This window comes from Mesoplodon mirus (assembly GCF_964341445.2).
Source record: "Mesoplodon mirus genome assembly, chromosome: 7".
Classification (NCBI taxonomy): domain Eukaryota; kingdom Metazoa; phylum Chordata; class Mammalia; order Artiodactyla; family Ziphiidae; genus Mesoplodon; species Mesoplodon mirus.
The window spans coordinates 116,815,555-116,839,581 of NC_138983.1; the positions used below are offsets into that span (position 1 = coordinate 116,815,555).

Sequence of the window (24,027 nt, forward strand, 5' to 3'; positions counted from 1 at the left end):
GCTGCTATTGGAGGAGGCGGCCGGGTCGGCGCTTGAAGCGGGGTCAGGGACCCGCCTCTCGCGATCACATCTCTCCGCTGGTAACTGTCCGCTCCGCGCTCGGCCACTATGGCTGTGCTGGCCGCCCTTCTGCGCGGTGGCGCCCGCGGGCGCAGCCCCCTGCTTCGGAGGCAGATGCAGGTGAGAGGGACTGGGACTCGGGACTCGCCTCGGAAGTCTTCTGCCTGCGGCCTCGCGGCCGGAAGGAGCCCTAAGTGCAGGCCTGAGGAAGCCCCCGGAGGGACCCACGCCCCGAAAGCCACGCGCTCAGACTTGCCGGCTCGTACAGGGCGTTTCCATTCTCAGAGCTCTCCCGGATCGTGATAATTGCTTTCCAGTGTGTCAAGTGGGGCAGGTATTTTGACAGGCAGAAAGGCGCGGGCTTGGTTCTGACCTTGCCCGACGGGTAGGGAAGGCCCGTAAAACTGGTTTCGAGCTTTTCTTTAAAACATGTTTGTGAGCGTTATTGTCAAGAGATTTTGATTTCATGCAATAGGTAATCATGATGGGCTTACAGGGTGATAATAAGAAGATGTACCGACTCGGAGCAACTTCAAACCTATCAGGGAAAATAAATGGCTACTCACTTTCTTGATGAGTAATGCTTACGTATTAAGGGCGTCCAGAGCCGTGTTTCTCCTCTGGCTGTTGTGTTTGGGGAACACAGGAGCGACACCCTGGAAGAATTTACTATTTTCCGTACATCAAAGCAAGCTAGCTTGCACCACATGTTTAGGGTCTGGCAAAAGCTAAGGAGTAGGTAGAGAAGTTCAGGGTGTGGTTGGTGAAGCGTGACTTTTCCAGTTTGGTTGGAGCAATAAAGTTTGAAATCCAGGGCTTCCCTGGTGGCGCAGTGGTTGAGAGTCCGCCTGCCGATGCAGGGGACACGGGTTCGTGCCCCGGTCCGGGAAGATCCCACATGCCGCGGAGCGGCTGGGCCCGTGAGCCATGGCCGCTGAGCCTGCGCGTCCGGAGCCTGTGTTCCGCAATGGGAGAGGCCACAACAGTGAGAGGCCCGCGTACCGCAAAAAAAAAAAAAAAAAGTTTGAAATCCAGTCATATTGTAAGAGTTTGTAAGAGTTTGGATTTGACTTAAGTCAGTGAGGACCGTTGATATTTTTGCTCTTGTCATAATTAGAGGTATAGGAGCATTGAAGTGGGGAAAAAACTATTGTCTGTTAGGTGTGATGTAACTTGAACTGGTCTGCTGGCAGTAGGAGCTGAAAGGGAGGAGCACTGTGCAAGAGATTGTGAAAGAATAAGTGTAGAACTTGACAAATGCAGAGTGAGGGTGGGAAGAGTCTAAAATTAATCCTGGGTGACTGAGATAATAAAAAAGTCAGGAGGAGTGGGTTTCCAGGAAACATGAGTTCTTAGCATATTTGTTAGTATGTTGGAAATCACGAAAATGTACTTGGGTCATCCTGAGTTTCAACCAACATTTACTAGTGAATTAGGTGAAATAAGTACTTTAATTTTGTAAAAAACAAAACAAAACATAAACCAAGTGCAGAATCCTCTTAATTTATAGTTTAACTGGGAGCTTAAAATCAAACACAATTGTTGCTGATGAGAAAAATGAAGTTGTAGGTTATGTAGCATATGATTTGTGGTGTTCATTTAATTGAACTCTAGGAATTAGTTGTATTGGTTGTTACTTGAATTAAGTGGTCATTTAATGAACCATGGAAATCCGTTTGTTTTAACAGGTTTTCAATATTCAGTGCCATTTTGTGTAATGGAACTTGATCTCTAACCCATTAAACTGGCTTTTTCTCTTTTGCCTTCAAATACACACAGGTCTCCCTTACAGTCAAGAAACCTTTATGGACTTTATCAGAGCTTGTTGCTTTCCAGCTGGAGTTGCTTTTTTCTTATGGTCAAAAGAGTAGTCCTCCTCGTCACCTTCGTTTACATCCACTTCTCCTTAAACCTCTGCAGTTAGATTTCTGTGCTGCTCAACAGAAGAATACCAGTGATTTTCTTTTCCTGTATTTTTTCTTCTTCTTGACTTTTCTTTATACTATATTTGACACTTTTGACCATTCCCTCCTTTAAAGTCCTGTCTAGCTATTTTGAACCAAGATAATTTTCCTTTAATACTCAGACTTAAAAAAAACCCAAAACATCCTGCATTGTGCCAGTTCTGAGCCTATTTGTTCCCAGATTCATCTCCTGTTCTCTTTCTGTATTGCTGTGAGGCCGACCCTTGCAGGTGCCAGCATCATCTGGCTTCTGGCTGGGTTCAGAAACTGGTGGAAGATTGGGAGATAAGAAGGGAGAAGTCAGGATAATTATTTTTTTCCTCTCTCTGCCTTAGATTGTGTTTCTGACAATGTCTGCCAGTCCTTTGCTTCTTGCTTCTGCCAGGTGACCCTGACCCCTTGGCTTTGGTAACCCTGCTTCTTCCCTTGGTCTTAACAGCCTGAGCAAGCTAGTGGCTTCCTGTTGCTAATCTCTGTGCTGCTGTCTCCTGTTCTCAGCTCTTCTGTCACCTGTACATTTATTTATTTATTTTAAAAATTATTTATTTATTTATTTACTTATTTATTGATGGCTGTGTTGGGTCCTCGTTGCTGCGTGTGGTCTTTCTCTAGTTGTGTCGAGCGGGGGCTACTCTTCGTTGCAGTGCATGGGCTTCTCATTGCAGTGGCTTCTCTTGTTGAGGAGCAGGGGCTCCAGGCGTGCGGGCTTCAGTAGTTGTGGCTCACGGGCTTAGTTGCTCCGCGGCATGTAGGATCTTCCCGGACCAGGGATCCAGGCTGTGTCCCCTGCGTTGGCAGGTGGATTCTTAACCACTGTACCACCAGGGAAGTCCCTCACCTGTGCATTTAATTCTCTGCATTAAATTCTGTTTCACATAGAATGGTTTTTATTTTCCTGGTTGAATCCTGATGTATACTCATGGTTTTTGCATTCCCTTCCCATTCCCTTTCATCCTGTGGAGTTTTGAACCTCAGTTCTCAGGCCTTTCTTATACAGAAAAAAAGAACAGAATGTGTTGGTAAGCAAGTAAGTGGTGATAGTGATCTGATTGGCAGTAAACGCCCAGAGAAATGGATAGATTCAAGAGATAGCATGGAGATAGAATCTGTTGAACTTAATGACTGATTGGCTGTGAATGGCTGAGAGAGGAGTTCCACGGGCATTGATGAGCCCAGCTACAGCAAATGTGTAGACAGAGGAGAGAAGAGGGCTTTGTACAGGGCCTTTGGGAGACACAGTATTTCAGGACGGGCAGAACAAGTGGGAACCCGCGAAGGTGAATGAAAAGAGAGGACAGTGTTGTGGAAGAAAACCAGAGGAATGTAGTGTCACCTGAAAGCCAAGGGAGGGGAGATTTCCAAGAAGTAGGGTGTATTAGTTTCCTTGGGCCATTGTAAGAAAATACCACATATCAGGCAGCTTAAAACAACAGATATGTTGCATAGTTCTGGAGGCTAGAAAGTCCGAAATCAAGTGCCTCTTCTGAGCTTCTTGTGGTTTGCTGGCAATCTGAGTTCCTTGGTTTGTAGATGCATCACTCCAGTCCTCTATCTGCACGTGGCAATCTTCCTGTGTCTTCACTTCCCTTCCCTGCGTCTGTCTCTGTGTTCAAATTTCCCCTTCTTAAAAGGACATCAGTCATACTGGATTAGGGCCCACCCTAATGAACTTATTTTGACTTGATTATTTCTGTAAGGACCATATTTACAAATAAAGTTACATTCTAAGTTCCTGGGAGTTAGGACTTCTTTTGGGTGGGGCACACAATTCAACCCATAACAGAGGGAGCATTCAACAATGTAAAAATTTAATATAACAGTGTTTATATAAGATTTTAACAAAGGAATTATATAAATGAAATACATAAAATGAACATACACATAAAATGAAAAGTGTTGATTGAAATTAGCATAACTGTTTAATACTTGGAGAACTTTATAAAGGCCTGAAGAAATACAGACTTGGGATATCAGTTTTATGTAAGGGAACTTTGCTTCCTCATACAGACAATAATATGCATAAACACAAGGTATTTTGAGTACTAACTGCTAAATCCTCTAAGAAGTTGAAAAATTTTTTAAATGATTAATCTGTTTTCTCAAAATGTTTCCTTGATAATGGCTCAATTTCTAATTCATTTTACTGATTTTTACAGTTATTTTGGCATATGGATAGTTTTCATGAATTTGTCTCCTGTGAACAGAAATAATGAAAAATTAGTATCACTGATGACATGCTTGATTAGTGAAGAATATCATAAGCAAATCATTAGTTATTCAAAAAGAGTGCAGTACTTTGGAAAGAGCAGTTGCCTCAGCTTCCTAAATTTTATTACTATTTAAAATATATATATAATATGTATAACAAATATATAATATGCATAATATATAATATGTATATATATATGTATAATATGTAAACTATATGTATAATAGAGTGAGGCTGCTTGGATTTGAAATCCCAGGTCTGCCCCATATTGGCTCTGTGACTCTGGGCAGGTTACTTGACCTGCCTGTGCTTTAGTTTCCGTACCTGTAAAATAAGAATACTAATACCCACCCATTGGCTGGTTCTATATCTAAGACATATTCCATGTACATCTGTTTGTATCCACCCCTCCTGTGACCTCCCTAGCACTAGCCACATGAGCTCTTGCCTGTTCTCCTTCCCTTTTTCTACTCCTGCTCCTACAATCAGTTCTCTATACTTCAGTCAGAGTGGTCTTTTTATAACAGAAGAGCCTTCAGTGGCTTCTCATTGCACATAGAATCCAGAGTCCTCCTGGCCTCTTTGGTCCCTGCTTGCTTCCTTAGTCTCAGCTCAGACTGTGTTCTCCTGAGTATGTGGCTCCCGCTATGCTGTTCCACTTTCTATACTTAGCTTGTGCCGTTTGTTTCTGGGCCAAGTTTGTTTCTACTTCAAGGCCTTTGTCCTAGTTCTTCCCAATGCATCAAATGCTCTTTTCCCTAGATCTTCCCCAGGCTGACTCTTTTTCTTAATTTATTTATTTTGGTTGTGTTGGGTCTTCGTGGCTGCGCATGGGCTTTCTCTAGTTGCAGCAAGCGGGGGCCACTCTTCGTTGCGGTGTGTGGGCTTCTTATTGCTGTGGTTTCTCTTGTTGCGGAGCATGGGCTCTAGGCGCGTGGGCTTCAGTAGTTGCAGCACGCAGGTTCAGTTAGTTGTGGCTCACAGGCTCTAGAGCGCAGGCTCAGTAGTTGTGGCACGTGGGCTTAGTAGCTCCGCGGCACGTGGGCTCTTCTTGGACCAGGGCTCGAACCCATGTCCCCTGCATTGGCAGGCGGATTCTTAACCACTGCGCCACCAGATGGTATGATCTGCCTCCAGATGTCACTGGAGCTGAGAAACTGAATATTAAAGAGTCAGCCTGGCACAGAGCAAGAGTGGCATGAGTTTGGAAAGAACATTAGAAAAGAAGACAGGGGCTTCCCTGGTGGTGCAGTGGTTGAGAGTCTGCCTGCCGATGCAGGGGACGCGGAAAAAGGAAAGAACATTAGGAGGCAGATCATACCATGCAGATTATCAGGAGCTCCAGTTCCAGGAGCCAGGAACTTGTAGGATAACAGAAAGACTGTGGATATCATTCTAAGAACAATGGAAAGCCATCAAACGATTTTTTTTTTTTTTTTTTTTTTGCGGTATGCGGGCCTCTCACTGTTGTGGCCTCTCCCGTCGCGGAGCACAGGCTCCGGACGCGCAGGCTCAGCAGCCATGGCTCACGGGCCCAGCCGCTCCGCGGCATGTGGGATCCTCCCGGACCGGGGCACGAACCCGCGTCCCCTGCATCGGCAGGCAGACTCTCAACCACTGCACCACCAGGGAAGCCCCATCAAAGGATTTTAATCAGGGGAGGTATGGGATCTGATTTACATTTGTGTGTGTGTGTTGGGGGGGGGGTTGTTTTTTTGTGTTTTTTTTTTTGGCCACGCCAGGCAGCTTGTGGGATCTCAGTTCCCCACCAAGGATTAAACCTGGGCCACTGCAGTGAAAGCACCAAATCCTAACCATCAGACCACCAGGGAACTCCCTGATTTACGTTTTAAAAACCGGATGGACTGAAGAAGGGAAGTTGGGGATGCAGGAAATGAAGTAAAAGGCTGTTACAGTAGCAAGAGATGGTGGCTGGGACTAGGTGGCATTAGTGCAGATGAAGCAAAGTGGAAGAATTTAGGTATATTTTAGACACAGTATTGACAGTACCTGTGGTAGAGTATCTCTAGGTATTAGGCAGAGATGGAGGGTGAGTCCTAAGATTTTGACTTAGCACCTGGGCAGATTGTGATGTGATGTCTTGAGGAGGGAAATGCTGGAAAGAAACTAGTGTTCTACTTTTCCGGTTATCACAGCGTGAGGCACCATGAGCAGCAAAGTCTCCCGTGACACCCTCTGTGAGGCGGTACGGGAAGTCCTGCATGGGAACCAGCACAAGCCCCGGAAGTTTTTGGAGATGGTGGAGCTTCAGATCAGCCTGAACAACTGTGACCCTCAGAAGGACAAACGCTTCTTGGGCACTGCCAGGTTGGCACCATTCTTATCCCACCGAGCCCTCAGCATCCCTGTGCCCGTCTCCTCCCTTCAGGCTCTGGTTGAGGCTGAGATGGCCAGGCACATGTGGCACTGAAGTGCCTGGGTAGTTCAGACCCCCTGCTCCAGGCAGGTGTGGCTGGACAGACCCCCCACACTGGGTCTTAAAACAAGAGGGGAGGGACTTCCCTGGTGGCACAGTGGTTAAGAATCCACCTGCCAATGCAGGGGACACTGGTTTGAGCCCTGGTCCTGGAAGATCCCACATGCTGCAGAGCAGCTAAGCCCGTGTGCCACAACTACTGAAGCCTGCGTGCCTAGAGCCTGTGCTCCACAACAAGAGAAGCCACTTCAATGAGAAGCACGTGCAACGCAACGAAGAGTAGCCCCTGCTCACCACAACTAGAGAAAGCCCACGCACAGCAATGAAGACCCAACACAGCCAAGAAATAATAAACAAACAAGAGGGGAGGTGTGGGGAGGCCTTGGCTGAGCCTGCCGGCTAGTTTGAGAAGCCAGACTAGCTGTTGGTGAGTGTGGATGCTCTGGGCTTAAGTCCACTCCCTGCCCCAAGTTCTCCATATGTGTTCTGGGGGACCAGCAGCATTGTGATGAGGCCAAGGCTGTGGATATACCCCACATTGGCATCAAGGTGCTAAGGAAGCTCAACAAGAATAAGAAACTGGTCAAGAAGCATGATGCCTTTTTGGCTTCAGAGTCTCTGATCAAGAAGACCCCACAAATCCTGGACCCATGCCTGAATAAGGCTGGCAAGTTCCCTTCTGTGATGAGAACATGGTGGCCAAAGTTGATGAAGTGAAGTCCACGATCAAGTTCCATATGAAGAAGGTGCTGTGTCTGGCAGTGGCTGTTGGCCACATGCAGATGATGAGCTGTGTACAACATCTACTTAGCTGTCAACTTCCTAGTGTCATTGCTTAAGAAAATTGGCAGGGGATTTCCTGGTGGCACAGTGGTTAATAATACACCTGCCCATGAAGGGGACATGGGTTTGATCCCTGGTCTGGGAAGATACCACATGCCGCAGAGCAACTAAGCCCATGCGCCACAACTACTGAGCCAGCGCTCTAGAGCCTGCGAGCCACAGCTACTGAGCCTGCGTGCCACAACTACTGAGGCCCATGAGCCTAGAGCCCATACTCCACAACAAGAGAAGCCACCACAAGGAGAAGCCCACATACTGCAACGAAGGGTAGCCCCCGCTCGACACAACTAGAGAAAACCCGCGTGCAGCAACCAAGACCCAACGCAGCCAAAAATAAATAAATAAATTTATATATAAAAAAAAAGAAATTGGCAGAACATTTTGTACATTAAAAGCACCATGGGCAAACCTCAGAGCCTGTACTAAGGCACAGCTTCATAAACCACGCTCCCACCATTAAAAAAAAAAAAACAACTAGTGTTCTAGGGTGGAAATTGAGAGACATGAGTTGGACATTAAATTCAGGCTATCAAGTTGGCACTTGGATATATGAGTCTGGAGGTCAAGGCTGGAGATAGAAATTTGGAAATCACCAGGACGTAGTTGCTGTTTAAAGCTATGGGGCTAGATATGATTAAGGAGACAGTGAAGATGGAAAATTAAAAGGGGCCTGGAACAAAGCCCTGGGACATTCCAGCACTGAAGAGGTTGGGAAGAGGAGGATGAAACAGCAAAGAAGACTGAGAACAATAACTAGAGAGATAAGAGGGAGTCTATAAGATTGTGTTAAAATGGAAGCCAAGAAAAGGGAGGGTTTGTGTAGTGGTTTACACATATTACCTCATTTGATTCTCACAACAACCTGTGGAAAGTATTTTAGAAAACCTAATGCTCAAGAATACTCAGCTTGTAAGCCCAGGCTCTTAACCACTGTGCGTGTTTCCCCAAGGAGAAAAGTGAGTCCCAGGTTGCTGAGAGGATGAGATGAGTATAGTGGTCTTTATTGGATTTTGCTATCCAGACATTGTTGATCTTGCTCAGAGACAACAACAGGATAGATGAAAGCCAGATTGGGTGGGGTTGAACAGTAAATAGGAGGTGAGGACAAGGAAACAAATTGTAGGTAACTTGTTGGAAAACTTCTCTTGTACAGAGGAACTAAGAAATGAGGTGAAAGCTCAATGGGAGTCTGGGTTAAGAGGTTTGTTTTTAATTCTTTCAGGTGGGAGGAAGCTTATTACTATGCTTACGGAATAATCCAGGAGTAAAGGGGATGAATGATAGTTGCGGAGAGGGGAGGGATAACGGAAGATGTGGCATCTTTGAAAAGGCAACTGGAATGGGATCCAGGGCAAAGTGGAGAAACCAGGGAACCTTCAACTAAACAGAACCAGAGACTTTAAAGGGGTTTAGAAAAAGCCCTTTGATTGCAAGGAACAACATCCCATTTCACACTAGCTAAGTAGAAAGGGGCTTTTTTGAAGATATACAATAGGCAAGCTCTTGGACATCCAAGGTTAGGAAATAAAGTAAAGCTGGCCTTGCTGGAACCCTAACTAGAAAATCACTAACTATGTTATCTTCTTTTGTCTCTTGTAGTGTGGCATGGTCTTTTCTTCCTTTTCTGAGTGTATATGTTCCATTCCTTTGCTCCCCTGCTTACTTGTGGCTTTTCTCTTTGCTGTAACCTCTGCTTTTACATGGTGTTGCTGACTAACTCCAGCCCCTTGGGCCTTTCACTTCAAGTGCCCATCATCATTCAGTTGATCGGGTCTCTCAGAGTGCTAGCTTGGTTCAAAGTCCACTCCATTTTTGGTCCTGTCAGCTCTGGCCAATGGGAGGAGGATGGGAACCACCCTGTAGGTACTTAGGGCCGTCCCTTCCAGACCCTTTGGAGAAAGGGGTGTAGCTGGAGAGGCAATGACTGGCATCTTTACTACAAGTAGGAAATTTTAATTCAGAGCTGGGTCACAGATAATATGCTAGAATCCTTCAGTGTAAGTAGGTTATATAAGCAGCAGCCCAATTTGGGCTTACTTAATTTAAAACTTAGATTTAACTGAAAATTACATTTTATAAAGCTTATACTTAAAAAGGCTTAGAAATTTTAAGATGATAAATTAATCAGAAGGTAAAACATACATTTCCAATGAACAGTTAATCAGATGAGAATATTACAAAAGTAGTAATTTTAAAAATTGTAACAGTGATATATGCGAACAGGAAAATTTGGAAATTAAAGTATAATGCAGCAAAAAGAAATTACCATAATCCCATTAGTGAGAAGTATAAAGTGATGTAGGTTAATATTTTTTACATCATAACAAATATTTATATTACAGGAAATAAGATATGTGGAACAAAGTTATGTATCAAAACCCACTTTGAATGTAAGTATAAATTTAAATTGTGCTTTAAAATTTCAAGAATTTAAAGGAAATGTAGTCTATTAAAAATGCATATTCTAAAGCATGTATAGATGAGGGTCAGCTTGGGATGATTCAGTGGTTAGGAATAGCTAATTATTGAAATATTAAGTCAAACTCCCAAATTACCATAAAAAATTTCAGTCTAGCGCCCTGCATAATTTCTGCTTCTTCCCCAATCATTGTCTATGGTAAACAACCTTCTCTAAAACTAGGCAATGTTCTTCCTTTACTTTTGGGAGCCCCCATTATATTGTGTTGGTTGGTACATTGCAGAGGCCACATGGAAGATACTAGAAGAAAGGTGCTGAAGGAGACTGGGGATTAGACAGGAAGGACCATCACCTGGTCACCTAGTACTTCCTGAGGGGTCCTCCTTTTGTTTCATAACGGTTCCTAAAAAGACTTAGTAATAGCCTTCGACCAGAATCTAGGGAATGGTTCTCTTATTATCTATGAGAATTTATGTATGTATGTATGTATGTATGTATGTATGTATGTATGTATATATCTAAGAGCATGTAGAAGGCAAGCGTAAGGAGAGAATTGTTAAGATAGTGTTTTGCAATATTTAAGAGAGCTTTTATCTTTTTCTTAAATTTTATATTGTCTTATTAATAGTTTAAGAAATTATGGCTTTGGCTGTGTCCTAGTTAAGTGGTATGGCCCCCACTAACATACAGGTCTTGACCCTAGACCAGAGTTTCCCTTCAGTAAGGAAGCCCTTTAATTAGGGCTTTTTATGCAGTTAACAAGGGTAAACTGATCATTTCTTAAATTTTGACTAAGGAATAGAATTGAACCTTAAGCTTCTGGTCTATGCCTATTTTAGAACTGGTTTTTCTTAGGTTTTCTATTAGGTCTTAAATCATAAAGTACCAGCATTGAACTGATTTTAGTGCTGTTCTAATATTATTTTCATCTTTGATGGGTAATTGGTCATTCATAAAAAGTCTGTTTCTTGGATAATATATCTATGAATTGTTTATTTATGAAAGATGTGGGTAAAATATTTAAATATAATAATTTTTACCATCTTCTATCTTGCCAGGAAGTGGTCATAGTAAGTGCTGCAAGAACACCCATTGGATCCTTTCTAGGCAGCCTTTCCTCTCTGCCAGCCACTAAGCTTGGTTCCATTGCAATTCAGGGAGCCATTGAAAAGGCAGGTTAGTAGTTGCTTTACTTTTTGTGTTGAGGGGTAGTGATTCAACGGAACAAATATTTATTTTGCACTTACTATATACGTAACACTTAGAAACGAATTAATGCCTACATTTCTGAATTCCCTTGAAAAGAAGTCCTTGTACTAGAGTGTTACGAATGAAGCTCAAAACGGACAAGAAAAAGAAACCATTCCTGCTATATAATGTCATGTACTTTACTAGGTAATTACTAATTATTAAATTGAATAAAATATGGAAATGTCTTTTTGATTTTTTAAAAAAGGGATTCCAAAAGAAGAAGTGAAAGAAGCATACATGGGTAATGTTCTACAAGGAGGTGAAGGACAAGCCCCTACAAGGCAAGCAGTACTGGGTGCAGGTATTAGGACTACATTTTTGCTTTTACACTTAAATGTTTGACATGGCAAAATGGAGGTCATTTCAGCTTAAATAAAATGTTAAATGCATAATAGACTTATATTGGCAGAAGAAATGTTGCAGATTATAGTTTAACATGCTCTGTTTTATTACAGTTTATTTGAAGAATATCTTTGTTTTTCAAAAGTATGATTTATATTGGTTTTAGGCTTACCTATTTCTACTCCATGTACCACTGTAAACAAAGTTTGTGCCTCAGGAATGAAAGCCATCATGTTGGCCTCTCAGAATCTTATGTGTGGACATCAGGTAAGAAGTACCTTCTTTTCCATTTTATAGCTAAAATAATATGCAGTGCTAAAAAACACTAAAAATCTAAGCATATTCATACTCTAGAAGTGAGATTCTTTTTCATAAGTGCAGTTGCTGTGTTGTTTCAGACACTCAGGAGTGTCTGGATTTGCCAATTCCATTTGAAGTAGAGGTCAAAATGATAGCTCAAGTGTCTGGTATTAAAAAGTAGTTTTCAGCCAGGACGTTTTAGTCTCTGGGTGCCCCTTTACTTAGAGATTCTGGTTTATTTAAGACACCGTAAGTTTTGTCTGTGCTTGAATGAGAGGGTTTTTATCATAAATGAGAATAAGGTGCTGACCCTGGGAATCAAATCATTGATTGAGCCCAAAATTGATGACTACTTTATAGTTCCTTATGTTCAGGTTCAGCTGTAAAATTGTGCAGGCTTTCTATTGGCCTTGATGATTTTGATCTTGTCTTTACCTGAGACTGAGCAAGAGATAGGCTGCTCAGCAAACATATGCTGGATGTTAGGAGGCTAGACCTGGACACGTAGACCTAAGAGTTTATCAGATCCAAGCCTTTTTTTCAGTTGAGGAAAGAGGTTGAGAGGACTACAAACACAGTTACAGGGGTAAAATTAGAAAACAGGTGTCCCTATCCCTGTCTAGTGCGTTCCAGCCTATCAGGGTATAACACACCAAGGTAAAAATCAGTTGTGAGGTGTTTGCAGATTATTTCTTACATGTACAAAAATCATAATTATGCATACCCTTGCTGTTACTCCTCCCTTGCTTTGTTTCCAGTTGTAAGGCAAGCCAAAGAGAAAAAAAGAGTGATACCTGATACACATGCTAAAAACTGAGATGGTATAGAAAAGTATAAAATGAAAAATCTTCTTTCTTCTTGCCCCACTTTGAATCTCTGACTTATTCATCACTTTTTTGTGTATTCTGCCACCTAAGAGCAGAGAAACTTTGGAGAAGTTTCTTAAACTCAGTGCCCCATGTAATGTCTTGGAAATCATTCTGTATCAGCACATAAGATAGGACTCTATTGAACTGAACAACTATAATATACTTATGGGTCCTTATTGAATGGACATCTAGGTTGTCTCCAGTTCTTCACTATGTTAAATAATGCTGCAGAGAGTACCCCTATGCATATATCTTTGTGTACTTATAAATACTTAAATCAATTCTTGTTAATTCACTGTACTAAGCAGTATAGTGTAGTGGTTAAGAACAAAAAGTCTGGAGCCAGACTAATTTCAAATCCTGGTTTTGCCCATCATTAGCTGAGGATCTACTATGTGGACATTCACTGGAGATTGGTGAACAAAACATTAAAAAATGTCATCATGTGCAAGTCTGTCTTTTGGAAAAATTCCTAAGAGGAGAATTTTGGAGTCAGAGATTTTAAAATTTTGATATTTTCAAATGCTTTCCATGAAAGTTATACCACAGTTACATATTTTCCAAAGCTTATGAGAGCTTGTTTGCCTATACACAAGGTAACACTGACATCAGGTATTACCAAACCCTTGTCAAATGGTCATGAGATTGTTTAGATGTTTCAGAACGGTTTGAATGACAAGGAAAATTTTGTCTCAGTTGATTTTTTTGTGGTTCTCTAGCAAATGCTTTCAGTTAGTGTTCTTTGATTCATTTGTGCATGTATAAAATTATCTGACTTAGAGGAATACTAGGAATTGCCTTATTTTGAATATTATCTGATTTTGGAAAATGGTCAATTTTATTATATTCTGTAGAATAATTGATAACTTAATTTCTGTCACTTATTATTGCCATCATCCCCAGAAAATACTCAGTATTTCAGGATAACAGAATAAAACTTATATGAGAACTATTTGAGACTCTCCATTATTTGAAAACAGGCAAAATATTTAGGTTTCTTTGGTATAGAACTTCTGTTTGTCTTTATTCTTTTTTTTTTTTTTTTTTTTTTTTGCGGTACGGGGGCCTCTCACTGTTGTGGCCTCTCCTGTTGCGGAGCACAGGCTCCGGACGCGCAGGCCTGATCAGCGGCCATGGCTCACGGGCCCAGCCACTCCGCGGCATGTGGGATCTTCCCGGACCGGGGCACGAACCCGTGTCCCCTGCATCGGCAAGCGGACTCTCAACTGCTGCGCCACCAGGGAAGCCTGTGTCTTTATTCTTTTTTTTTTTTTTTTTTTGTGGCACGCGGGCCCCTCACCGCTGTGGCCTCCCCTGCCGTGGAGCACAGGCTCCGGACGCGCAGGCTCAGCGGCCATGGCTCACGGGCCCAGCCGCTCCGCGGCATGCGGGATCCTCCCAGACCGGGGCACGAACCTGCGTCCCCCGCATAGGCAGGTGGACCCTCAACCACTGCGCCACCAGGGAAGCCCCCTGTGTCTTTATTCTTGATTAAAGACTGTGAGAATATAATATTGGCTTTGATTTTATATTTTACATTAATGTTTTATATTAAACTATTTTTTAAAATTAGCCCTTATAATGCAAATGAATTTCTTTTGTTAATCTGTAATTACAGGTTAGTTGATTAATATTTATTAAACTTCTACTATATATGCCAGGCACTAATGACATAAAAATAGATATGACAAGGGTTTCTGGCCTCACAGGAGCTTAGTTTAATAAGATTTGACACATAAATATAGCTACAGTACAGTGTAATATTAATAAAAGCAATGCACAGTAATTGGGGAACACAAAAGAAGGAAGGGAAACTGTTCCAAAAAGGTATAGAAATATGTGGTCAGGGAAGGCATGAAGTGGCTGTGTTTTGATTAGTTTTAAAGGAAATGTAGGTGTTTTACATGTTGGTGGATAGGTCAGAAGTGCAAAGGTGGTGTGAATTAGCACGGTATCTTTGAAGACTTGATTTTCTTTTTGGCTGCACTGCGTGGCATGTGGGATCTTAGTACCCCGACCAGGGATTGAACCCGTGCCCCCTGCAGTGGAAGTGCAGAGTCTTAACCACTGGACCGCCAGGGAAATCTCTTTGAAGATATTTAAACAGTTCTGTATGACCTCAGGTGTAGGTCCAGGCATGAGACTGGAAAGGGAACGAAAGACAGATTGTAAAGGGCCTTATGTGCTATGCTGGTGAGTCCTGTAAGGAGTGGGATGACCAGACTTACAGTCTAGCCAGAATGACTCAGATGAGTGTAGATGACACTTGGGTGGAAGGACAGGCTGCACATCAGATGATCAAGTAGAAAATTACTATAGCTATCTGGGAAGAGTTGATTGAGAGGATCACAATCAAGGAAGTAAGATTATTTCCAAGAACTGAGATTACACTTTTGGCAGTGTCAGTGAAATGAAGGGTTAGAAGAATTTCAGAAGACGGTTCTACATTAAAGATTCCTGGCATTCTTACTAATGTCTGATTCTGATCTTAATTATCATTACACATTTCAGACCATTTCCTTTTACCAGTGTCAAGAGGGTACTTCCTATAGTGACTGTATAGCAAATGTTAAATAAAGTCCATGGAGAATACTTGTTTGTTGTAGCTGTGTAAAGGGTATAATGGGTTTGCAACTACAGTTGACCCTTGAACATGGATTTGAACTGCCTGGGTCCACTTAATGTGCAAATTTTTTTCAATAAACACGTACTACAGTTGAATCTGTGGATGTAGAACCATGGATAGGGAGGGCCGACTGTGAAGTTATACATAGATTTTCAAGTGTGTGGAGCGTTGACGTTCCTAATCCTGGTGTTGTTCAGAAGTCAACAGTACCACTTGAATTGACATTGGGTTTTTGTGTGTTGCTGAGCAGGATGTGATGGTGGCAGGTGGGATGGAGAGCATGTCCAATGTTCCCTACGTAATGAACAGAGGAGCAACACCATATGGTGGCATAAAGCTTGAAGATTTGATTGTAAAAGATGGGCTAACTGATGTCTACAATAAAATTCATATGGTAATTATTGCTTTTTAATGGAGAAATGCCATGTATATAAAATACTGCTTGATTTTAAATATATATATATATTTAATTTAATTAATTGATTTTATTTATTTATTTTTGGCTGTGTTGGGTCTTTGTTGCTGCATGTGGGCTTTCTCTAGTTGTGGCGAGCGGGGGCTACTCTTCATTGCAGTGTGCGTGCTTCTCATTGCAGTGTCTTCTCTTGTTGTGGAGCATAGGCTCTAGGTCCGCGGGCTTCATTAGTTGTGGCTCACGGGCTCTAGAGCACAGGCTCAGTAGTTGTGGTGCACGGTCTTAGTTGCTCCACAGCATGTGGGATCTTCCTGGACCAGGGATCAAACCCATGTCCCCTGCATTGGCAGGTGGATTCGTAACCACTGCACCACCAGGAAAGTCCAATATATATATCTCAGAAACTGAACTGAAGGATATAAATGTTGATTGAGCCATTCATTTTAGGAAAATGTTCTTCTAAGCTCATTGCATCAGCTTGGTTCAACTGTTGAATAAATTGCCCCACACTGAAATAGGACATTTTCTGACATTTAATAATGGATTCCATAGGTGTTTAATTATTTGTCTTCAAAATAGCAACTTCTGGGCTAATTCAAGTATTTGAGGATGAGACATGAGTAAAAAAGTTACCTAGTACAGAAAGAAGTATATTTTAAGAAACTAAATTTAACTACTAACCACTATTTTATGTTATGCAAAGTTAATTAGTTTTTTAAAACTTCCAACTTCTATCAGGGCAACTGTGCAGAAAATACTGCAAAGAAGCTGAATATTGCACGAGATGAACAGGATACTTACGCTATTAACTCCTATACCAGAAGTAAAGCAGCATGGGAAGATGGAAAATTTGGAAATGAAGTTGTTCCTGTCACAATTACAGTAAAAGGTTGAAGGATAAATAGATTCTAATTTTTAGTAGACTTTACGTGTTGCTAAATATTTTATGTTTAAAAAATGTCATATTAAAAAATATGAAGTGGTCCTTATCTTTGAGGAATTATGAACCAGCATTTACCCAGCATTTATCCATTTTTATCTTTGTTCATTTCAACTGAGGACGCTGACACTGCTGCTTATGGTTATTAAAGGGAAATGTTGCTAATTCAGAGGTAATATTTAATTTCTAATATAATATAATTTAATTTCTAATATCATTCTTTCTAATATAAGCAACAGACAACACACTAAGTTAAGTGAAAAGGGGGGATTTATTAGAAGGCCACTTGGGGATTCGTCCCAGAACTGAAAGATGTATGGCAGCAACCAGTCAGCTCTGGGAACTTCAGGGATTGGAAGTGGGTAGTCAGTACCATTAGGACGTGCTGTCTCGGCTTTTCCGTGCTGCTTTTGTTCTTTATTGTCTCAGCCTTCCTGTGGTGCTGCCTCCATCTCCAGGGTCCCATCTGTAGGGCTCTCAGTCACAAAGGAAAGAGACCTCCTCACCAATTGCAGCAAAATAAATCCACAGTAAAGACTCAATTAACTTGGTTTAGGTTACATTTCGATTCTAGAAATAATTACTGTGATGAGAATGATGGAGTACCAAAACTTATCCAGCCTAGGTTGGACATCTACCCCTGGGGTTAGAAGAATGAGGTCTGTGATCATAGAAGGAGGCTGAGAGAAGAGAATGGGATGTGGCTAAATAGAAGACTTAAATTGCATCAGGCTACTTAATAAACTCTTCTTTAAGACACTAACAGAAATTATTGATGGTAGATTCTTGAGTGGAATTTACTTGGGATGGTTTAAGGTATGTGGGCATACAGGGAAGCACAGACTACCAGGCACCTTGTGTACCATTTCTTACTGAGCAACTAATTATTATCTTCACTGCTAAGATTACTTAATTTAAAAGATTTTTGTTTTAGGTAAACCAGATGTAGTGGTGAAAGAAGATGAAGAATATAAACGTGTTGATTTTAGCAGAGTTCCAAAGCTGAAGACGGTTTTCCAAAAAGAAAATGGTTAGTATTAAGAAATGAAGCATAAGAAAAAAGAGTCAGTATACCATATCTAGTCTTAGAACTGCCTAAGGATTTTAAAAAATTCTAGAAAACTAGATGGTATTTAACATTTTCAGTGTATCAGGCTCAAGTGAAGTTAACAAAACATATGATATTTATCCAAAGTATATTTAAAATTGCTTAACAGTTAACATTTTCTTTGTGTGTCTCTTTGAACTTTTTTTAATTAATTTTTATTGGAGTGTAGTTGATTTACAATGTTGTTGGTTACTGCGGTACAGCAAAGTGAATCAGTTATGCATATACATATATCCACTCGTTTTTAGATTCTATTCCCGTATAGGTCATTACAGAGTATTGAGGTAGAGTTCCCTGTGCTATACAGTAGGTTTTTATTAGTTATTTATTTTATATAAACAGTTAATACTTTCAATATATAAAGCCTCTGGAACAGGTTGTAGAATGATGTAGAACAGTTTTTCATATGTACTTCATCTCGAAAGTTTTTCGTGATATGAAAGTCAAGTCTACATATTATGTTAAATATCTGTAAGCCTCTGGAGGACTAAGCTGTTAGCTGTTTTTCATTGTTGTATCTCTAGTGCCTGGTTCTCAACAAATAAATGTTGAATGTTAGTGTAAATAGGATCCCAGGTTACTAAATCCTTTGAGGAAAAAAGGTCAGTTCTGCTTTTAAAATTGGCTGTATACAGCTGCGATAATAATCTGAAATAACTTTTTCCCCTTTTTTGATTGAATTTCTCAATACTAACTATAGGAGTGGATTAATCTTTTTTATTAAAGCATCATATAAAAATTTATATTGCAGGGAATTCCCCGATGGTCCAGTGGTTAGGACTCCGTGCTTCCGCAGCAGGGGCACGGGTTTGATCCCTAGTCGGGGAACTAAGATCCCACAAGCCTCACAGCTCGGCCAAAAAAAGAAAAAAAAAAATTATATTGCAAAAGTATATTTTTATAATTTTAGCAGCAGTCTATTTTAGGGTCTTCATTGGTATTTAAAAGAAAACAGCTTAATTGACATATAATTTGCGTAGCATAAAATTCTCCTGTTTAAAATGTACAGTTTAGTGACTTTTAGTATTCATTTAACTTCAAGTGATTGTAGAGAAGAAGAAATATCTGACTTTGACACTGATTTGCAAAATATATAATGAGTGCCTGCTCTACTGTGAATAAGCAAATACTTAGTGTTTGTTAGGAAAAATATGAAGTGGTCCTTATCTTTGAGGAATTATGAACCAGCATTTACCCAGTGCCATCACACATGCCTTTTGAGGTAGCTTTGAATAAACTGTTACAAAAAACTAACGTAAGGGGACTTCCCTGGTGGTCCAGTGTTAAGACTCCATGCTCCCAATGCAGGGGGCCCGGGTTTGATCCCTGGTCTCGGAACTAGATCCCACATGCCACAGCGAAGATTCCACACGGGGCAGCAACTAAGACCCAGCGAAGCCAAATAAATAAATAAAAATATATTTTAAAAAATCTAACATAAAAAGGCATACTGACATTAATTGTGTTATACACATACACATATAATTATGTGTATTTTCCTGAGGGCAGGAATTATCTCCATCCATATCTTCATGCATCTAGCAACCCAGGCAGTATTCTGCAGAAATTTGTTAAATTGATCCAAACGAATTCATTGTGAAAGAATGTTCTGACGTCATGCTCATTGATACTTTCAGGTACAGTAACAGCTGCCAATGCCAGCACACTGAATGATGGAGCAGCTGCTATGGTTCTGATGACTGCAGATGCAGCCAAGAGGCTCAGTGTTAAACCACTGGCAAGAATAGCAGGTAGAAAATGTTCTGAACTTGTTTATTCCTAAACCCCTATATTCTTCCTGAAATTGAGGTTCTTTGCCAGTAATATTATACATAACATTGAAGTTGGCTATTTCTGTCTGTAGGTTGTACTTTGTGACAGAATTTAACTAGTACATGTTTTAATTGAGATAGAACCTCCTTCAATATTTTCGTTAGGATTTGATTTGTATAAGAGAAAGCTTTAAAAAATCTTTCCCTATCCTGGATGATGTGTGGGAGACTACAGGGTACACGTTTTCCCCTGGCACTGTGGGGAAAGGTAGCCAAGTAGAGTAAAAAGACTATGGGCTTAGGAGTATAGAGATACAAAAAATCTAATTGTACTGGCATTAATTATTAATTGTGTGGTCTTGGCATGTCCTCAGTCTCCTTAAGACTTTTTAGCTGTAAAATCTGCCTTGCCTTCTTCATAAGGAGTTAAACAGATACCGTTTTGTTTAGATCATGGTTTCTTAACCTCAGCACCATTGACATTTCACAAATAACTGTGTTGTAGGGGCTATTCTATGCATTGTAAGATGTTTAGCAGCTTGGCTTCTACCCACTATATACTACAATAAGTGGCATTCTACCTGTGCAACAACCAAAAATATCTCTAGATAATGTCAGTGTCCCTGGAGGCAGTTCCCCCTAACTCCCTATCTGTGAAAGTCAATGGCTTAGATGACTGGTATAATCTTGTAAAGTGTAGAATCTTAGAAAAGGCACAAATACATTTAAATACACTACAAGGTTTAGGAAACTTGCATTTTTGCATATTATATGAGTTGTTAGATATAGCTTTGGGTGCTTGTAAAAAGATTTTAACGACCTATTTTTTTTTTAATAAAGCATTTGCTGATGCTGCTGTAGAACCTATTGATTTTCCAGTTGCACCTGCATATGCTGTACCTAAGGTGAGAACAAAATAACAGACCATAACTCATTGTGCCAATTTCTGGTTTTGCTTATACCAAGGTTGCATGTTTTAGATTTTACATGTTATTCATCCACCAAAGCATAGAGGTAGCTTAGTTTCAAATCTTCTCACTTCTCCCGAAAACAATTAGAGAGCAACAAGGATAACAACAACAAAAGTAAAGGGGCAACCCACAAACTATATTTTCAGTGGAGCAGATAAAAACTACACGATTGAATTCCTTGTGTGGGAACTCACATACCTGGAATGGCAACCGCAAAGTGGGAGGTTGGTGCAGCAGAGAAAAGAAGGGAATGCTGAGGGTCCAGGGTTCTAGTATTCAAAGCAAATATTCATTACTAGAAAGAGCAGTCTTCATCCTGAAAGGGAACTCCTGGGAGCTGGTCTTAGAGTAAAACTGGAGATGGAGAGGACCTATCTGCTCCAGTTGTCAGTCTGAGTCTTTGTGGGAAGTTACTAAGGGGTCCCAGGACAGGAGACAGTGTCGTGTTGGTTTAGGGGTTAAGGGATCTCAGAAGACTCCAGCAAATGTTCCCTTTCAGAAGTAGAGGACCTCACCCTGAGAGAAAATGTCTGAGGGTGGCACCCAGATTTAAAAAAAAAAAAATCAGTGGGGAATAAGGATAGAGAAGGATCAGAAACAACAGGGAGTGATGATCTGTCCAGAGGTGGCAGATCTCAGAAAGCAACACAGTTATACAGCTTCTGAAAGTGAATGTGCATCACATTGGAAAGGAAGGGTGATAAACATTTCTCAGCTAGATTCTGAGAGCTAGAAAAGTGGCTACACTTAGGTACCATGTTTTGTCTCATGGCGTTGGAACTAGAGGAAGGTGTTTGAGCTGTACAGCTTAGAAAGCTACCTGAGCCTGCTGGAGGAAGAGAGCAAGGAGGAACAAAAGTTTCATGTTAATATTATTGTTGCTCAGAACAAAAAAATTTCTAAAGATAAACACCCTCCTGCAATAGCTGAGGAACTATCAAAACAAGAGATCATATAATAAGACTTTAAATAAATCATTTACAATGAAAATACGATAGCTCTGAATAACTGTGCCCCAGATAACCCCACAGCAATGTTTATAAAGCAGAAACTCTAGGGGATACAATGAAAAATTAGTATGAGACTAGTATACCTCTTTCATTTGATAGATAAAGAATCTAGAACTAAGCAACATATAATTAGTAAAGTAGATCTTAAGAATATTTGTCAACTATGTACCCCTAAATAAAGAGCACGTGTTTTTCAGTTATCCATGGAATGTTCAAGAAAATCAAGTTTTCTCTCTCCAAAATAGAAATACCATAATGCAAACAAGTCTTTGATTACAATGCAATAAGATGAGAAATTAGGGCATTCCCTGACAGTCCAGTGGTTAGGATTCCACACTTCCACTGCAGGGGGCACGGGTTCGATCCTTGGTCAGGGAACTAAGATCCTGCATGCCATGCAGCACCCCCCAAAAAATCAAAAACAAAAACAAAAGATGAGAAATTAAAATCAGAAAATAAAAGGGCCCTTCCTCCTGGAAACTAAGAAACTCTATATTTATGTATTACATCAAAGGGAAATATAAACGAAAATTGCAGAATTTCAAGAAGATAATGAAAATAAGTTTTGACTTAATTACCTGAACATACTCTGTATTTTTAAAAAATTTAGGTTCTTAAAGATGCAGGATTGAAAAAAGAAGATATTACAATGTGGGAAATAAATGAAGCCTTTAGTGTGGTCGTACTAGCAAACATTAAAATGCTAGAGATTGATCCCCAAAAAGTGAATATCAATGGAGGAGCTGTTTCTCTTGGACATCCAATTGGGTAGGTAAAATTATAAAGAAAAATGTATCTAGGTTAATGGCTGCCTTTGTATATTCCTATCAAAACTTAAACTGCTTCATGATAATTCTTGTTACTCTTGGTTTAACAGTTTTTCTTCCCACCCATTCTTCATAAGGCAAATACTATTTCTGATAGGATCCTCACTGAACACAGATCTATCACATCTGTTCCTTGAAAAATAATATTGTTTTATGTTGAAGAAGATAATTTAAGAGTAAAATCTATGCTTGGGCTTTTCAAAAAGCTGTAACCATTCTTGGGGCTTTCCTGGTGGTCCAGTGGTTAGGACTCCACGCTTCCACTACAGGGGGCATGGGTTCGATCCCTGGTTGGGAAACTAAGGCCCTGCGTGCCGCTCAGTGCGGCCAAAAAAAAAAAAAAGGCTGTAACCCTTCTTGAAACGAGTCTCCCAAGTTAAAGTAGTTAAATTCAGCTATAAGTAATAGCTAATTTGGTTATTCATACAGTCTATAAACCATTAAAGTACCAAAATGCTTTCTTAATCCTAGGATGTCTGGAGCCAGGATTGTCGTCCATTTGGCTCATGCCTTGAAGCAAGGAGAATATGGTCTTGCCAGTATTTGCAACGGAGGAGGAGGTGCTTCTGCCATGCTGATCCAAAAGCTGTAGACAACTTTTGTTGTCTAAGGCAACAACCCTATGTAGCCAGAAAGGCCTGCTGTAATCAGGGTGACTGATTACCCTGGGTCAGCCTGTATGAAAATAATCTGTTTCACTTTTTATTATTTTCAATTCTTTTAAAAAAAATAAGATAAAAAATCAAATCCCTAAACCTTTTGAGATTACACAGTAATTTTTTCTTCTACTTTACATAGTTTCTAATCTTGAACACATTTTTGTTATAAGGCTGTACTGTTTAAAATACCACTGTGCAATATTACTGACTTATAAGTAGCTAGAAGCTTCCATTTTAGAGAATAAATCTTAATTTACATTTTTGAGGACTGTTTGTTAAAGATTAAGTGAATGTTATCTGTCACTAATTTAGATTTAATAGACCCTTCAAAGTAAGAGCAGTTATTCTGTGCAAACTAGGAATGCCTCATATCATTAGTCAAGAAGCCAAAGACTGTAGTGTTGCTAGAAACAGGAGGAACCCATGTGCTCAGGTCTGAAGTGGGTGCAATTTCTCATAACCTCATCATTCAGAATTTGTTTGGGGGTGGGGGTTAGGGTTTTTGCTCTGAATTACTACAGTAGCACAGAGAGTGGGAAAGAAGGTGGAAACTAAACTGCTCAACTGAATGGATTTCTGAAGGGAAGAGATCGCCACTTTCATTATGCCACAATGCCTGTTCTTAAGCAGAAGATGCAGCACAAGTATCTTGAGTTGCATCTCATCTAGAAAAAAAACACACTGTAGGCAGGGGCTATGCACACGAACCTCAGCTGCAGTTCTGAGAAGGGAAACCTGTTTAAGTTGATGTTGACAATAGTTGGGGAGTAGAGGGGACAGAAGAGTGGTATTACATATGTCTCGTGGCAAATAATTCAGTGAATTATTCAGTGAATCCTTATCTTTGAAGGAAAAAAAAGATAACATGGAAAAAATTGTTCTTAAGATTCAAAGACTACTTTCAAAAAAATCTGTATAGTAATTACAGCTCCCTTTTGCAGCTCATATGTGCTAAGTACTGTCCTAGAGGCTTTATTTGTATTAACTCCTTTAATCCTCACAAAA

The 24,027-nt window shown here is 40.5% G+C and overlaps 1 protein-coding gene across 3 annotated transcripts; it reads left to right on the top strand.

The window, feature by feature from the left end:
• Window positions 1-30: 30 nt before the first annotated feature.
• ACAT1 (acetyl-CoA acetyltransferase 1) lies at window positions 31-23,285 on the top strand. 3 transcript variants are annotated; one of them, XM_082626353.1, is made up of 12 exons: window positions 31-180; window positions 9,856-9,903; window positions 10,991-11,108; window positions 11,389-11,484; window positions 11,692-11,792; window positions 15,571-15,714; window positions 16,474-16,624; window positions 17,610-17,705; window positions 19,421-19,534; window positions 20,396-20,460; window positions 22,147-22,304; window positions 22,835-23,285. In XM_082626353.1, the coding sequence occupies exons 1-12, from the start codon at window positions 109-111 to the stop codon at window positions 22,953-22,955; spliced, it is 1,284 nt and encodes a 427-aa protein (XP_082482479.1). In that variant the 5' UTR covers window positions 31-108; the 3' UTR covers window positions 22,956-23,285. The 3 variants fall into 3 exon arrangements, with proteins under 3 accessions (XP_082482479.1, XP_082482480.1, XP_082482481.1); XM_082626354.1 differs by having other exon boundaries at window positions 17,619-17,705; XM_082626355.1 differs by lacking the exon at window positions 9,856-9,903.
• Window positions 23,286-24,027: the final 742 nt, after the last annotated feature.

Excerpts from the sequence above, each read along its gene's own strand:
- ACAT1 (XM_082626353.1), top strand. The coding sequence starts at position 109 with ATGGCTGTGCTGGCCGCCCTTCTGCGCGGTGGCGCCCGCGGGCGCAGC. Across the intron at positions 11,485-11,691 it reads GCAAGCAGTACTGGGTGCAG|GCTTACCTATTTCTACTCCA; the intron begins GTATTAGGACTA and ends TATTGGTTTTAG. Across the intron at positions 11,793-15,570 it reads ATCTTATGTGTGGACATCAG|GATGTGATGGTGGCAGGTGG; the intron begins GTAAGAAGTACC and ends GTTGCTGAGCAG.